The sequence below is a fragment of the Vulpes lagopus genome, chromosome 3 (assembly GCF_018345385.1).
Source record: "Vulpes lagopus strain Blue_001 chromosome 3, ASM1834538v1, whole genome shotgun sequence".
Taxonomy (NCBI): domain Eukaryota; kingdom Metazoa; phylum Chordata; class Mammalia; order Carnivora; family Canidae; genus Vulpes; species Vulpes lagopus.
Genome location: NC_054826.1, coordinates 85,422,485 through 85,437,532, shown reverse-complemented (window position 1 = coordinate 85,437,532; position 15,048 = coordinate 85,422,485). Strand labels below are relative to the sequence as shown.

The following is a 15,048-nucleotide window of genomic DNA, read 5'->3' as shown; positions in this document are numbered from 1 at the left end:
AAAGGTACAAATGCCAAGCTACTCTGTGCATGCCCGTGATGTATTAAGTTCTAGGGAACATATTTTTTTATCACTATATTTCTTGATTCCAAGAGGAATTTTCACATTTTTCTAAAGTCAGAATGCAACCTGCCCTTAGTGTATACCTTTAGTGTGATGGTGGGGTTCTTTTGCATAGAAAGTTATTAAATCAACAATATGAGAATTTCTTTTCCTTTTCCTTTTTTTTTTTTTTTTTAGAACTAGCCAAGTTGATCCTAAAGATCTTATGGACAATAAACAAAGAAGAATAACCAGGAAAACTCTGGGGGAAAAAATAGAGGGGGAAGGAGGTTAATGCAAGCCTACCAGCTACTCAGATGTATTTTAATCACAATCCTACAGAAAATAGCAGGAAGGGGGTGTGATATCTGACAGATTACTGGAATAAATTCTACCCAGATGCACTTCTGAATTTAGGATGGTATGGGTGACATTCCACATGGTTCTTATCACTGGGAAATACTAGGATATTTAATAGTGTTAAGAAAACTAGGTTAACTTTAGGCAAAAAGAGTACCTAGTTAGATCTCTACCACATTCCTCACTCCAAAATAAATTCCAGATGCATCATGGGGGAAACCCATTCCTCAGTAATCAAAAGAATGTTGTATCATACTTCCCTCTACCTGTCTGGCATCTCTATCAGGAACCCCATGCCAATAACAGTAGCCATACCAGGAAAGACCTGGATAACCAAGGAACAGAAGGAAGGATATTTACTTTTTACTCCACACATTTATATACCTTTTAAATTTAGAACCATACATATATATTTACTACATCTGCATTTGTGCACCTAACAGCTGTATGTGTACATGTGGACATGTACTTTCATAATTTAAAAAATGCTTTTGAAAGTTAAAGAGAATCTTCTGAAGTTTTTCTCATCAACTAGATGGCCTCAACTAGAAATCCTCAAGAACAGAATCGAACAGAAGACTTTCATTTAACTTTGACAACAGCTGTGATGGTCATCTCACCCCACCGGGGGACTCATCACAGCCCCCACCCAGCTGTCCCCTTCATCTCCCTCAACTCACCTTGGCATTGGCAGTATCAAAAATAGTTTCAATAAGTAAGATATCAACTCCACCATCCAGAAGCCCTTTGGCCTGCTCTTTGTATGCTTCAACAAGCTCATCGAATGCTGCAAAAAATAAATCACATCCAGGACATCAGTCATCAAAATCCTCTCAATGGCCAGGACATGCTGTGTTTAGGCTTGGTACCTGTCAACTCACTACTATTGTTGGTTTATAATGCTTAATTCACGAACAATATCACCTTTTGTGAGAAACTAAATTAAAAAAACAGGGCAGTGATAATTAAACCTATAGACTAAACACTATTTCTCCTAAACACTTACCACACAACCTCCACTTCCCATGGATAAGCCAAGAATGAGTGAGTGAGGTACATGGTTTCTTGAACCCTGTCCCTTACTTTCCACCTCTTTAAAGCAGGTCATTCCTTCCAAGATGGTTTTAATCAGTCACTTAAGGGATGTGTGTGAGGAACACATAAAGAAACATGTCACCCTGACTTGGAAATATGGGGGGGAGGGGGTCTAGTCACATGCTCTCACACTCACTGTGTTAAAAGGCTTCAGTCCTGTGGACTTCATCCCTGCCCAAGAGGAAACCTGACTGAGGGGCAATTTCAGTCTGAAACCAAAGTGTTCAATTGTTCCTGGATAAAAATTTTATTAGAAACATCTTGAGTTGTCCATTTCCATTTGAGAGGTCATCCCCTTTCCCATTTTCCTTCTGATAAAAAAAGAAAAAAGCTTATATATTCAGTAAAGAAATCTAAGTAGTACCTTTTTCCTTGCTATATACAGCACAGGAGAAAGAAAAAGTTTGCCCCCAAGGTCATACCTAGACCAGAGGCCATCAACCATGTATAGGCCCCATATAAGTAAACCCCTGGTGAAGAAGTACAGTAGCACCACAAACCATACTTGCCTGAACCTTTCATCTACACAAAATTCTTCACCATAAAAAGTATCAGTATGATCCAACTAAGTCTAATTCTTTTTTTTCATTGTCTTGATGCTTAAGAAATTGACCTCGAGGGGATCCCTGGGTGGCGCAGGGGTTTGGCACCTGCCTTTGGCCCAGGGCGCGATCCTGGAGACCCGGGATCGAATCCAACATCGGGCTCCTGGTGCATGGAGCCTGTGTCTCTGCCTCTCTCTCTCTCTCTCTAAAATAGATTCATTTACCAAAAAAAAAAAAAGAAAGAAAGAAAGAAATTGACCTAGATTTTTTTTTAATTTTTTTTTATTTATGATAGTCACAGAGAGAGAGAGAGAGAGAGAGAGAGAGAGAGAGAAAGAGGCAGAGACACAGGCAGAGGGAGAAGCAGGCTCCATGCACCGGGAGCCCGATGTGGGATTCGATCCTGGGTCTCCAGGATCGCGCCCTGGACCAAAGGCAGGTGCCAAACCGCTGCACCACCCAGGGATCCCCTGACCTAGATTTTTAATAAAGACTCAATATGAGTATGTTTCCATACACTAGTTTATAATGTCAACAATGCTAGTATGTTTATGTAGTTTGGACACTTTCTGCCATAAAATGGAAACCTAATGGGTTATTCCATAATAGACCAAGGCCTGGTGTCCATATTTGCTCAACTTCTCAGTTTAAAGCTTTCTCTTGATTAGTTTTATTTCCTCAGCTGATAAAGAAACACTATCACAATAACCAAGCACATTTGAAAGCAAACTCAAAATAATAATAATAACAACAACAGCAAGAAGATCTGACTTTTGAATTAGAGGTTTACTATATTCTAGGGACTGTTATAAGCCCTTTATGTCCATTAAGTCACAGTAACCCTTTTAGTGATCCCATTTTACAGATTTTAAGTTCACTGAAACAGAGGCACTTGCAGAAGGTCAAAGATCATATATGATACTCACTAATATTCCTATAATCTGGTTTTTCCACCGACGGGGACACGGACAGTGTCTTATTAGTTGGACCCAGCGCTCCTGCCACAAATCTCCTAATTCCTTTGGGAAAAGAAAAACAAGTGTAAAGAATCTCTAAATAGCTTGACCTTTTTGTTGTGACTCAACAAAGGCTCTAAGATTTTTCCCTAGAACATAGGTCTATAGTCCTTGATCCACAACTGAAATACAAAAGCACAAATTACGTTCTTAATTTAACAAAACTTAACCCATCTTGGACCAACAGGCTAGTTACAGTCTATCACACTCAGTGAGACAATGACCAGATTTGACTGCAAATGTGTCTGTGATGATGGGAGCTCTCCTGGGCCCCACTGGGAAAATTATGAAATACGGGGAATTGTACATATTATTGCCAAGCCAATCCAAAAGACAACAAATTCTCAACTCTCTGGCGTCAAAGCATTTCAGTAACTAACCCTTTTCTATCTCTACAGTCATGTTTGGACAAATTATCTCCCCTTATTCTTAAGAAATCCTGAACTTAATACAGATTCTAACACAACTTGCGATGCTTGCCAGTACTGTGCTGCACACCCTTCGCTGGGCAGGGTAAGGGTGGGGGATACTAAATCAGGATCAGCAATTATAAAGCCTAAAATTAAAGTATGAGACAGACCAAATCTTACTTTAAGAGCTCTTTTCATAATTATTTAATAACCTTTCCTCCAGGCTAGAGTCTAGGTGCTTCTAAGAGAGCCTCAAAAGTTAGGTTCATTTACATGTCATAACCAAAGCCAGGGGGAACACCGCCCATCACTTCTGGTAGATGGTAACTACTCAGTAACCTGGGTTACTTAACACTTTTCAATTTAACTGGAGAAGACTAGTGACTAGTTGATAACCCAGCCTTTGAGCAGGTGACCTTCCCCAAAGCTAAATAATGTGCATTTCAGAAAAATGTCCTCATCTTTCCCTGCTTTGGCAGGTTTAATATTCTCTGACCTGTGGCTCTGTTGGGGTAGCAGTCCACGCACATTCATGGATTTAAACACTTTCTCTCAAAAAAAAAAATAAAAAATAAAAAATAAACACTTTCTCTCAGAAGCAGAGTTCCCAGGAATGGCTTCAGTCTGTTAGTATGCTGTGTCCAACTTAGCCACTTTGCTTTATATTTTCTCCTGTTGGCAATAATTTTACATTTCCATATCTTGAGGGGCTCTATACATTTCCTCTATTCCTTTCCCTCCCTCAAAGCCTCCCCACCAGCTGGCGCCCAAGTCATGTTATGGCAGTCAGCCAGGAGGCTAGTTATTTCAGGGAGCTACTTTTCACGTCCCAGCAAGACTGAATCTAACACCATGCTCCTGTACCGCACAGAGCCTTCAAGGACATTAATGATAGGAAGTGGAAAATGCTCTAAAGGCAGTGTCTCTTTACCTAAGTAAGCCTATCTCAAGGATGAGGGTAGCTTTAAAGAGATAAAATCAAATATCTTATTGTTAATCACAACAACCAGAACAGACAGCTGTCATCTTAGTCACCTAATACTGTGCTTCCAAAAAGGAGGAAAATCACGTTAGCTGCAAATATAGGAAAAAGCTATAACTGTAAATATACAAAGTAGCCACAGTTACAAAGTTAAGCTAAAACCCCCACTAAAGAAAATGCAGAGTAAACCCTGAGCCTAAGGCCCAGAGAGACAGAATCAATTCTGTCTGAGATGTGGATTTCTGATTATGAAACTGCAAAGGAGTAACCTACACACAAGTACAAATCAGTGTCTGCCATGTTGTTAGTGGGCCACTTGTCACAAAAGGAAAAAGTGCAATAAGAACAGCACATTATAGCTGAGAATCTCAAAAGAATTATCTTTGTAAAATAAAAAAGAGGAAGAAAAAGTCCCTTACCCGTCTGGAAAGATACCTCCTCGGCTGCTTTTCTGGCCACTCCTGCAGAGCACTTGTTCATCTGGTAGGCCTAACATATCAACCACAAACATTAGCTAGAACTTTTTTTCCTCCACACAATAAATAAGGAATTAATGACCTTATAAAAGCCAGTCTTACTCAGTAAATCTTAGCCGAGAAGGTCTATCAGCTGCCACAGGTATGGAGGCAGCAGGAAAGCCAAGAATCCTGGAGAATTGCTTTTAGCTTCTTCTCTTAAGCTATGAGCTAACTGGTAAAAATGGGCAATCTCTTGGACATCTGGTAGGTCAAAGAATAAGCTGATGCCATTAAATACCCTGTTAGTTCGAAAAAGTAAAAGCTTCAGAGGCAAGAGACCTGAGTTCAAGGACCAGATCTTCTCAGCACCTGCTTGGGCAGTTCCCTTAGCAACTTCTCTGAGCCCTGATTTCCTTCACTGTATAGTGATTGTACTCAGTGGTTCTGAACTTTTTGGAGAGGATTATCAACCTCTTTAGAATTCAGTAAAGGTCTCACTAGGAAATAAAAAGTAAGCACACATAGAGTAATGCTTATAACTTAAAGAGGTTCCTAAGCCTCCTGAAACCCTTTCCCATAGCAGGTTGGAAGGTTCTAGACTTGCAGTCCTCAGGACCCCTTCCCAGATCCTATGCACTGTGGATTTTCATTATTTAGTAATTAAGAAACCAGAATATCCTAAAATAGGAGTTGGCAAATTCTACAGCTCCCAGGGCAAATCTAGTCTGGTCCAGTTTTATAAATAAAGTTTTACTGGAACACAATCAAGCTCCTTCGTTTACATATTGTCTATTGCTGCTTTTGCACTACAGTGAGAAAGTTGAGGAGATGCTGTATGTGGCCAACAAAGCCTAAAATATTTACTTACTTGGCCCTTTAAAGAAAAGGTTTGCCAACTCCTGCCCTAAATTACATAAAACTAATCATTTTCCCTTGATAACCCAAAAGACATGAGATTCCCACTAAGTCCCAACATCATGAGAGAAGACAGAGTTGTGTTGAAACAGAGGCATGTCTGGAAAAATCCCACACAGACATTACATGGAGTACCCAGAGGAGTAAAATTCATAATAAAAGCAAGTAATGATGGTGGTTTCTGGGGCCTAGGGGCTGAGAAGAGGATGGGGAGTGATTATTTAATGTCATGGGTATAGAGATTCAGTTTTACAAGATGATGAGAGTTCTGCAGATGGAAGGTGGTGATGGTTGCAGAGCAACATGAATGTACTTAATACCACTGAACTGTATGTATGCTTAAAAATGGCTAAGATGTCAATTTTATGTTACATGTGTTTTGCCACAGTTAAAAAAAAAAAAAATCTGCCACCCAGTACATAAAAATGGTGTGCACAGAGCCAATCGTTATACCTTTATCAGCAGCGGCTGCACAACAAGCTCATTTTCACTTGGTCACTTGCCCGCAAAAGAAACCAGTTAGAAAATGAATGGTCTGCTGTATTCATAACCAGAAGAGAGATTCAAATGTTTTTTTCCAGGCTGACCACAAACAGACAGCTAGGCATTAGCCTGACTCTGCAACTTCTGGAGGTTTTCTCACTAGCAACATCAATGCAGCAAATGCTCAGGAACATCTTAGAGATATGGCAAAATGGAACTCTTACCAAGTGTTCGAGGCCATAGTCAGCTTGGGCAACATTAGTGCTACTAAAAGTATTTGTTTCAATGATATCTGCCCCGGCCAGCAAGTAATCCTGCAACGAGATAGTAATATCATTTGCTCTGGAGTTTTAGAACTTGTCTCTCCACAACAGACACGTCTGTTCACCACCACCACCACCACCACCACCACCACCACCACCACCACCACACACCTTGTGACCAGTCACTGAGCACAGGCACTGCAACTAGGGGCCAGAGATGCAGAAATAGATAAGTGTTTCACAGAAAGGAATGTGGTGTAAATAAACAAACGCAGAGCTTGAATTCAGATGAAGTTCATATGCTAAGCCGTATGAATGGAATCAAGTTCCTTAAACTCTGAGTTTCGTTTTCCTCTCTGGAAAGTACTAGAACCCAATTCCACCAGGTGGCTGTACAATGACACAAGTAACACAAGTTCTGGCCTAGGATGGCACTTTCCAGTCTCAGCACAATTTGATCCCCACTGGCAACCGCGCTGTCTCCGAGAGCCCAGGTCTGCCCATAATTGTCTCGGTCCCAATCTGCTGGTCCATCTGAGCCAGATCCGCACTCCTCCTAGAACCCTGAGGATCTTGGTGCCTTCCAGTCCTCCCTGTTTGAAACCTGTCTTCCTCCTTTTGCCTTTTGGACAACACCTTCTCAACCTTAATCTGATGAACACCCTGGAATCTCTCAATTCCCTTGATCATCCAATAGTAAATTAACCCAACCCCTCCCAAAGAGATAAACACTGTTTATAGATTATCTGGGAAATGAAAACCAAGATTTACACATATTTATAAGTGACAAACATTCTGAATATCCACCAATTAGAAAAAACTGGAGAAGTGAAAATATAACCATTTTGTAACATGCTTTGTGACAGCTAAAAACATTGTGTATATCTCCATATACTGACATGGAAAGATCTCCAAAAGCATTGTTGAGTAGAAACCAAAATTGATTGAAATGTAAAATATGAGACCAACAAGTTTAAAACATACATGTACACAAACAGTTGTCTTCTACAGATATTTTTAAAATCCCAGTATAAAAACTAGATTAAAATATAAGTTAAACAATGTGAATAGTAGTTAAGTCTTGTTATTGTTATGTCCTGGTTTTGATTTTCCCTTTTATGGCTTTCTATATTATCTATTTACTTCTTTTTTAAGCACTAAACACGTATTCTCTTTACAATTAGATAAAAAAATTTAAATTCAATTTTCTCCAATTTTGTGTAGATTTGAAATTTTCCACAATATATAGTTTAAAAGGTGTTTCTTCTAGCTTTTCATCCTTTACATCCTATGCCTTTTTTCCTGGCTCAATATCCCACGCCTAAACCCTAGGCAGGACAACCCTCAATTCCAATCCTACTCTTGCTAATTTAAAAAAATGTGTGATATGAGGCACGCTGCTGAATTTCTCTGCTCCTCACTTCTGTCAGGATTAGAGGAGGATATTAAGGACAGCATTTCTAGAGGCTAACAGAGGTTTTGAATTCAGTTTTGTGACAGTGATGCCACTAGAATGCCCAAGGCACTCACCTGTCCTCCTTGAGGCCAGCTCCCACAAACGTTTCCCTGGGCAGAGTCCAAGTTGTGGTTCTGATAATTGCAAAATGCATTTCAGCAACAATCATAGGGAACTTTGGGGAGAAAAAAGTGTACTACGCAGAAGTCCTGAAGGGTATAGGCCCAGGGCCACACTTGAAGGGGCAAGAGGCAGATGGGGGGGTGGGGTGACCACAGACACAAGCTTCTGCCTTCTCTGAGGTACAAGGATGGGACACCTAGGGTTTGACAGTTTCACTCTTTACTGCCAAATTTAAAACGTAAGAGTGGGAGTCAGGGTGTGGAAAGAAAAAAAATAGGGCCACTCAAACAGTCAGTTGTCTGGGTCATCCAGAGCATCCAAAAGCAGAACTTCATGGGTGGGATTAGCCTGCTATATAGTTGTTCAGCTAGTAGGTGCCATGTTTAATAGGAGATGGATGTCTTTGAAATGAATGTCTTGGCAACCAAAAGCTTAGAGTCAGGCACCTACATTACAACCAGAGCAGCTTACTGTCATTACATTACAAGTATAACTTGGACAGTCCATTAAAATTAAACATCAGGGGATCTGATTTATGTCATGTGTGAAAAAAAAGAAAACCATTCTGTTTCCTTTCTTCATCCATGAACACAACATGTTCTCCAGTTCTCTAGAAATGGGACACCCAGGCAGACTTTATTGTATTTACAGCCATTTTTGCTTCATGGACCTATCATGGGAACCTTGTTGTTCCATCTAGATGCCTACCTAATACAAAGAGTAAGGATTCTTTCCTTTAACAAGTATTTATTGAGCACTTCCTGTGTGGGAGATAATGTTCTAGGCAGTAGGGATTTGGTCGTGAAAAACAGGCATAAATTCCTGCCCTGCGGAAGCTTCTAATCTAGTTATAATCTACATGAATAATAATGATGAAGCCACAGGGCATGATAGTTCACGTGATTTCATCAGCTGCATTATATGAAGTGTATTTGTAACCATACCAAGCAATTCATACCCATGATGACGTTCCCAATCTACAAGAGACTAGGATTTTATAATAGGATTTAATTACATATTCTCAAGGCCTACCAGAAAAACTTAGTTAGCATTCTTCCTGCAGAATCACACCTTTTCGAGGACCAATTTTAAATCTTCTAGTACCTAGAATTCCCATTATAAGCAAAGGCAAGGCATTCTTTGCTTTTCTTTGAATGAATGCCATTCTGCATCTTACCTAGAACAAAGTCTTGACCACACAACAGAATGATCCTTTCCATTCTTGATGGATCAGTCAATCACAAAGTGATTTGTTCAGGTGATGTACCTGGGTGGCTCAGTGGTTGAGCTTTGGCTCAGGTCATGATCCTGGGATCCTAGGATTGAGTACTGCAGTCCCACAGGGAGCCTACTTCTCCCTCTGCCTATGTCTCTGGGTCTCTTACGAATTTATAAATAAATAAAATAACAAAAAAGAACCTGAAACACCTGTAACAATGCCCTTCTCAAGAAAATAAAACTTTCTCCCTTCACTGGTAAATATGCTTTGTCCTTCCAACTGAATTCAAACCAGGAAAACAGATTCAACCACTTAATATCTCTTCTGGTTGTAATTCTATGAAATTCTGATGACAACCTATCAAACAATTCCATTTTGTGTTTATTTCCAATTTTTTTTAAAGATTTTATTTATTTATTCATGAGAGACACAGAGAGAGAGTGAGAGAGAGAGAGAGAGGCAGAGACACGGGCAGAGGGAGAAGCAGGCTCCATGCAGGGAGCCCAACATGGGACTCTATCCCAGAACTCCAGGATCACGCCCTGGGCTGAAGGCGGCGCTAAACCACTGAGCCACCCAGGGATCCCTATTTCTAAATTTTAAAAATCTACTGCCCCCAGTTACTTGTTCCTGATTTATGTTGGCTAACTTTTTATTGCATGAAAGAGCATGGAATTTCAAGTCAGGAATCCTCCCTAACATCAGGGACGTTCCTTAACCTCCGTGATCCTGAACTGCCAAATCTACAAAATAAGAATGAATAACAACCACCTTTGTAAGGGCTGCTGTGGTGACTTAAAGTAGCATATGTGACAATCTCAATTTGTCCAAGATTTTTACGGTCTTCCACTGGAGTTGAACTGCCTTGAAAGCACAAAAACTATGTTTCTCATCTCCTTATCCCAAATGCTCATCACAGTGCAGGACCTGTATTTGATATCCAACACCTTCTTTGTGAATGAATCATTTCTTTCTTCTGTATCCTCCAAAGCTCTTGGTACAGGAAGTGGCTCACAGAATAATGGATAAGAACAGAAAACGTGGTGGGTACTGTACCTTATGGATTTGGTAAATGACATTGGGTTGAGTTATACTTAAAATGTCATTGTTGCCTTTCAGTGACCTGGCATGATCTTGAAATTCGTGACCTCGGAAGTCTTCTTCACTCAGCTTGTGCCGCTGGATCATGGTCCCCATCCCTCCATCCAGTACCATAATCCTCTCCCGCAGAATGGCTTCAATCTCATCCTGCAGGCTTTTCTTCACACTTGCTTTAAAGAAAGTGAAAATCCAACTTTCAAAATCAGGGGAAAAACGATGTATGGAGAAAGTTTCTAAGAATACTGGAAAGCCACAAAATTGTGCTAACTGGAGTCCCTGAGAATTTCTAACATTGAGCCTCCTCCTTGGTTCACTTTTTCTTGGCTACCTTCAACTCAGCTCACATCTGCTATCTAAACCTTTGTTTTAGCTCCAAATCCTTCTCCATCTGTAGGAGATTCCACAATCCTGTCCAAAGAAGTCTTCTCTTGGGAGCTCCAAAATTCACCCTCCTCCACCTCATAATCCTCTTACAGCTTGGACTCTATTTGCCTTCCCTCTGCACTTACGGAAGAGCACTTCCATACCCACTGCAGGTCTGACGTAGAGCACGCCTCTTTTCTCGTCCCATTTTCATAAAAAGTCTAAGCACTTTTCCATGGGTCCCTGCTGTAGTCACTTCTCAGTCCAGACATATGAACTGTTTACTATTTGCCATAAAACAATCCCACCCCCACATATACAAATTCTGAAATGATGTGAAAGGAGTCATCATATATGCAAGAGATCAAAGCTTTTCTTTAAACTCTAAACAAAACATCTGATTTTTAATTAGAAATCTGACAAACATATTCTATGTGGAAGACTAAAAGTCCAGAAAAACCTAAATTAATATTGATAAAATAGAAAGACGTTGTTTGTCCCACTAAATATTATAACATACTATTAAACTATATCCCTACAAAATAAGGAAAAATAAAATATAGAATATCTTCATTATTTTAAAGTAGGGAAAGACATAGACTCAAAAAGCTCAACCTGTAATATTAAAAAAAAAGATGAATTTGGTTCCATAAAAACTAAGGATTCTTATGAAATGAAAGTCACCAAAAAAAGAAAAGAAAAGAAAAGAAAAGTTACCACAGACAAACATAATAAACAGATTATGGCTTGGAGGAAGATTCTGCAATGTCTAAAACTGAAAGGGACCAACAGTCATAATGTACAAGGAACTCCTATAAAGACACAAATAGTCAAGGGAGGGGAAAATAATACCCAGCAACTATATGAGGAGATGCTGAAACTCATTAGCAATCAGATGTGAATTAAAACGAGATGATACCTGTCTACACCCAATAGATGGGCAAAAATTAGGAGACTGGATAATGCTAATGAAAATCTGAACCCAAGTATGCTTGCTGGACAGAGCCATTCTGGAGAGAGGCCTAGCAGAACTTAGTAAAAAATTAACTACGCAGAAAACCCAGCCATCTCAATCCAGGATAGATTCCCCAAACAAAATCTCAGATCCATCGAGAACATGGAAGAAGATGTTCATAGGAGTGACACACTGGAGAGAGTGACAAGTTGGAGACAACCTCGGGAAATGGCCACGTAACATGTGGTGGATGCTCCTGGGGAGTACTGCACTGCTACACTACGAGGATGTAATACTGAGTCCAAGAGTCAGGAATTGGTAACTACCAAGATACGATTTATATCAATTAAAAATACCTACACAGACAAGAGTACTAGGAAATGTACGAATACATGGCAATATGGGAAACAGGCTACTTGTGGGACCAAGAGAAGTGTGAACATCAAGTGACATGAAAGGAGATACATAATAAAATGGGAATTACATGCATTGAATACAAAACTCCCCCCACCCAAAAGGAGGCCCTTAAAAACTGACTGCTTCTACATGGTCCACATGCTGATTTACCCTTTAGGGCTTAAGATTTCCCTTTTAGGGAAACTAAGAGGCCTTCTTCCCAGATTTGTTGGTTTTAAGTGTTCACTGTTATCCTTATGTATTCCCCAAGCTTTTCCAGTAGGGGGTTATCTTTCCCTGGTTTCTAATCACCGCTGCCCCCTCGAGAACCTTTTCATAACAGTAAGTCACCTTAACAATTCTCATTTCCCCTGGTAAGGTGAGCAGTCACTGAGGGCCCACGAAGGGCAATGATAACCAAAACACCTTCATATTTATCTATATATCCGGTTCACTGTGCACAGAACATTCCGTCCAGTTTACCACTGACTAATCAGGTTCTTAAAGGGCAGATTCTCCCCAGTATCTCTCACAGTGAAAACAGAAGTATATTGCTTTGCATTTCCCTCATTTAGCTAAGGCACTGTGCTGCTGATATATTTAGATGAAAAGGAAATCATGTATTTCCTTTTTTAATTAAATGGGAAGGCAAAAAGTCATGAGGCAGAGATGTTATTCAAAGAAGTACTAGCTCTTCTTTTACGGCAACAGTGACAACGTGTTTCTGCCACATTTCCACTGGTTTCAAGCACAACTTTACCAGTCCCATATCAGAACCCTAGAATATCAGTAGGGTCACTAGCTCACCTCTGATAAATGCCCTTCTGAGTCATGAATTCCGTGTTCACCCGCTGCCCAAGCTGAACACCCTCCTTGTCACGGCCGGCTACTGTTTTGTCCTTATGACTGATTCTCTTCTTTCTACATTTCCTACCTCATTCTTCCCGTGTTTTTATGGGTATGCCTGACCCCAAGTGTTAACCAGGGATGGCCTCAGAGACCCAGCGCTCGTTAGAAAGCCGAAACGACTCCAGTTCTTGAGCTAGGCCAGTTTCTTCTCGGTGTGGATCTCAGAGCCACCTGAGATGACCACTCCCCACCACGACCTACTACCTGCCCATTCTAGTGTCTCCCTGCACACTGCAGGTGCAGAACTACTGCTGTGCCCCGGTGTGCCAAGGAAACGTTCGCTTAAGTTTTAAACAGTTCTTGTCTCCCAACAGATGAGGAAACTCTCCTTGGATGGGCACAGCAGGGGCTCCACAAACGCGTATTCAGTAACAGCGTTGGCTCAGGGCAAACTCCCGCCGCGCCCCGCAGGAACGCGCTGCCCGCCCCGCCCCGCCCCTGCTCGGCCGTGAAGAGCGTGTGTCGGGGCGCGCGGAGAGCGCGGAGAGCGCGGTGCTCCGCGGCCGCCGGCGGTCGGTCGGGCTGGGGGGGGGGGAGCAGGTGCGGGGGGAGCAGGTGCGGAGGGACCAAGCGGCCCTGCGGCGCTCCTCGGCGCTCCTCGGCGCTCCTCCGCCCTCCCGCCTGCGGGGGAAGCCCCAGGGATTCGGAGCCCCGGGCAGGAGCCACCGAACCACCGCACCCCGGAGAGCGGGCGGCAGCGTTACCGGAAGGCGTCAGCGCGGGCAGCGCTGGGGACATGACGCCGAGTCTCCTCCTCCGCAGGCCGGGGGCGAAGCCGGGAAGTCGCACTCCGCACAGGACGGCACGGCCAAGAGCGACGCCGGCCGGCGACGCGGCGCCGGCCCCGAGGCCCAGGTCGCCGGAGCCACCGCGGGTCCCGGGGCCCGCCGCGCACCGCACGCCGCGCGGGCGCCTCCCGTGGACCCGGGGCGGCGCGGCGGGGACAGGCGGCCTCGGCCTCCGCCTCCGCCACGCTACAGCACGTGCTTTCTCCCCGCTACCCGGCCTGTCCTCGGCGCGGGGCTGGCGGCCACGCTCGCGCGACCCGGGGCCGGGCTCGCGAGAAAGGCGCGGGCTGGACCCGAAGAGGAGGACGACGCGGCGCCCCGGGCACGGGAGCGAGGACCTCAGCCCCCCGGGGCTCTGGGACACCTTACGACGCTGTTAGTTTCTGCGCTCACTCTAGCCTCTGTGCGGGAGGTCCCGCCCCTCCGGCCTGTGATTGGTCAGTCCGAGCACGTCGCGGCTATATTGGTCGATCTATTTCAACCAATCACCTGAGGGCTCGCCCCACGGCTCTATGGGAGATGTAGTCCAAGGTCCGGCGCAGTCGGTGTGGCCGGAGCCCACAAGTCCCGCAGAGGTTGGACGCACCTCCACGCCGATATCCGGAAGTGTGACCTCCGTGGCCTCTCCAAGTTTAAGTCCTGCTGTGAAGTTGGCGCTGGCTTGGTCGTGTTGTGGCGTCAAGAGCCGGGAATTTGGAATCAGAGGAGCAAGTTCTAGCCACGTTTTGCTATTGACTGGCGCGGTGCGCTGCAGCAGGAGAGGATACGGCGGCAGTTGTCGCTATTTCATCAGGTTGTCGTGGGAAGAAAAATGACATCATGCGAATACGCTGTGAAAACTCTCAAGTACTACACACGTGTTTACTGTCACTTACTGACAGTAGAACTAACTATTGAACGCAGCGATGTGTGGTGCATCGCGCTACTCACTTGCAATGCAAAGAAAGACGAGCTGCATCACGCACACACACACACCCCCTCTGTCTTGGGGAAAGGACTCACAAACTGGGAAAAACTAGCCACGGAACAGGGAAAATAAGAACCACTTTGTGCCGAAAGAGCTGCGGTCCTCCACGAGTGTTGGGGGAAAGCTTCAAGGAAGTGACTGAGACTTGAAATAGGAGCATGTGCCCAGCAGGTAAGGCCATTCCAGTGCAGAGAAACTCCCT

At 43.2% G+C, this 15,048-nt stretch overlaps 1 protein-coding gene across 2 annotated transcripts in view; it reads right to left on the bottom strand.

Moving 5' to 3' along the window:
- Positions 1 to 14,260, bottom strand: part of MTR (5-methyltetrahydrofolate-homocysteine methyltransferase) — a 106,330-nt gene extending 92,070 nt beyond the window's left edge. The window contains exons 1-7 of one of the 2 annotated variants that reach the window (XM_041749065.1): positions 13,796 to 14,260; positions 10,424 to 10,638; positions 8,100 to 8,159; positions 6,531 to 6,620; positions 4,870 to 4,939; positions 2,969 to 3,061; positions 1,083 to 1,189 (exon numbers count right to left, since the gene is read on the bottom strand). In XM_041749065.1, coding sequence (XP_041604999.1) covers positions 1,083 to 1,189; positions 2,969 to 3,061; positions 4,870 to 4,939; positions 6,531 to 6,620; positions 8,100 to 8,159; positions 10,424 to 10,638; positions 13,796 to 13,829 — 669 coding nt within the window. In that variant the 5' untranslated portion in view covers positions 13,830 to 14,260. The remainder of the gene's footprint in view (positions 1 to 1,082; positions 1,190 to 2,968; positions 3,062 to 4,869; positions 4,940 to 6,530; positions 6,621 to 8,099; positions 8,160 to 10,423; positions 10,639 to 13,795) is intronic. The other variant, XM_041749066.1, reaches the window with a different exon arrangement.
- Positions 14,261 to 15,048: the final 788 nt, after the last annotated feature.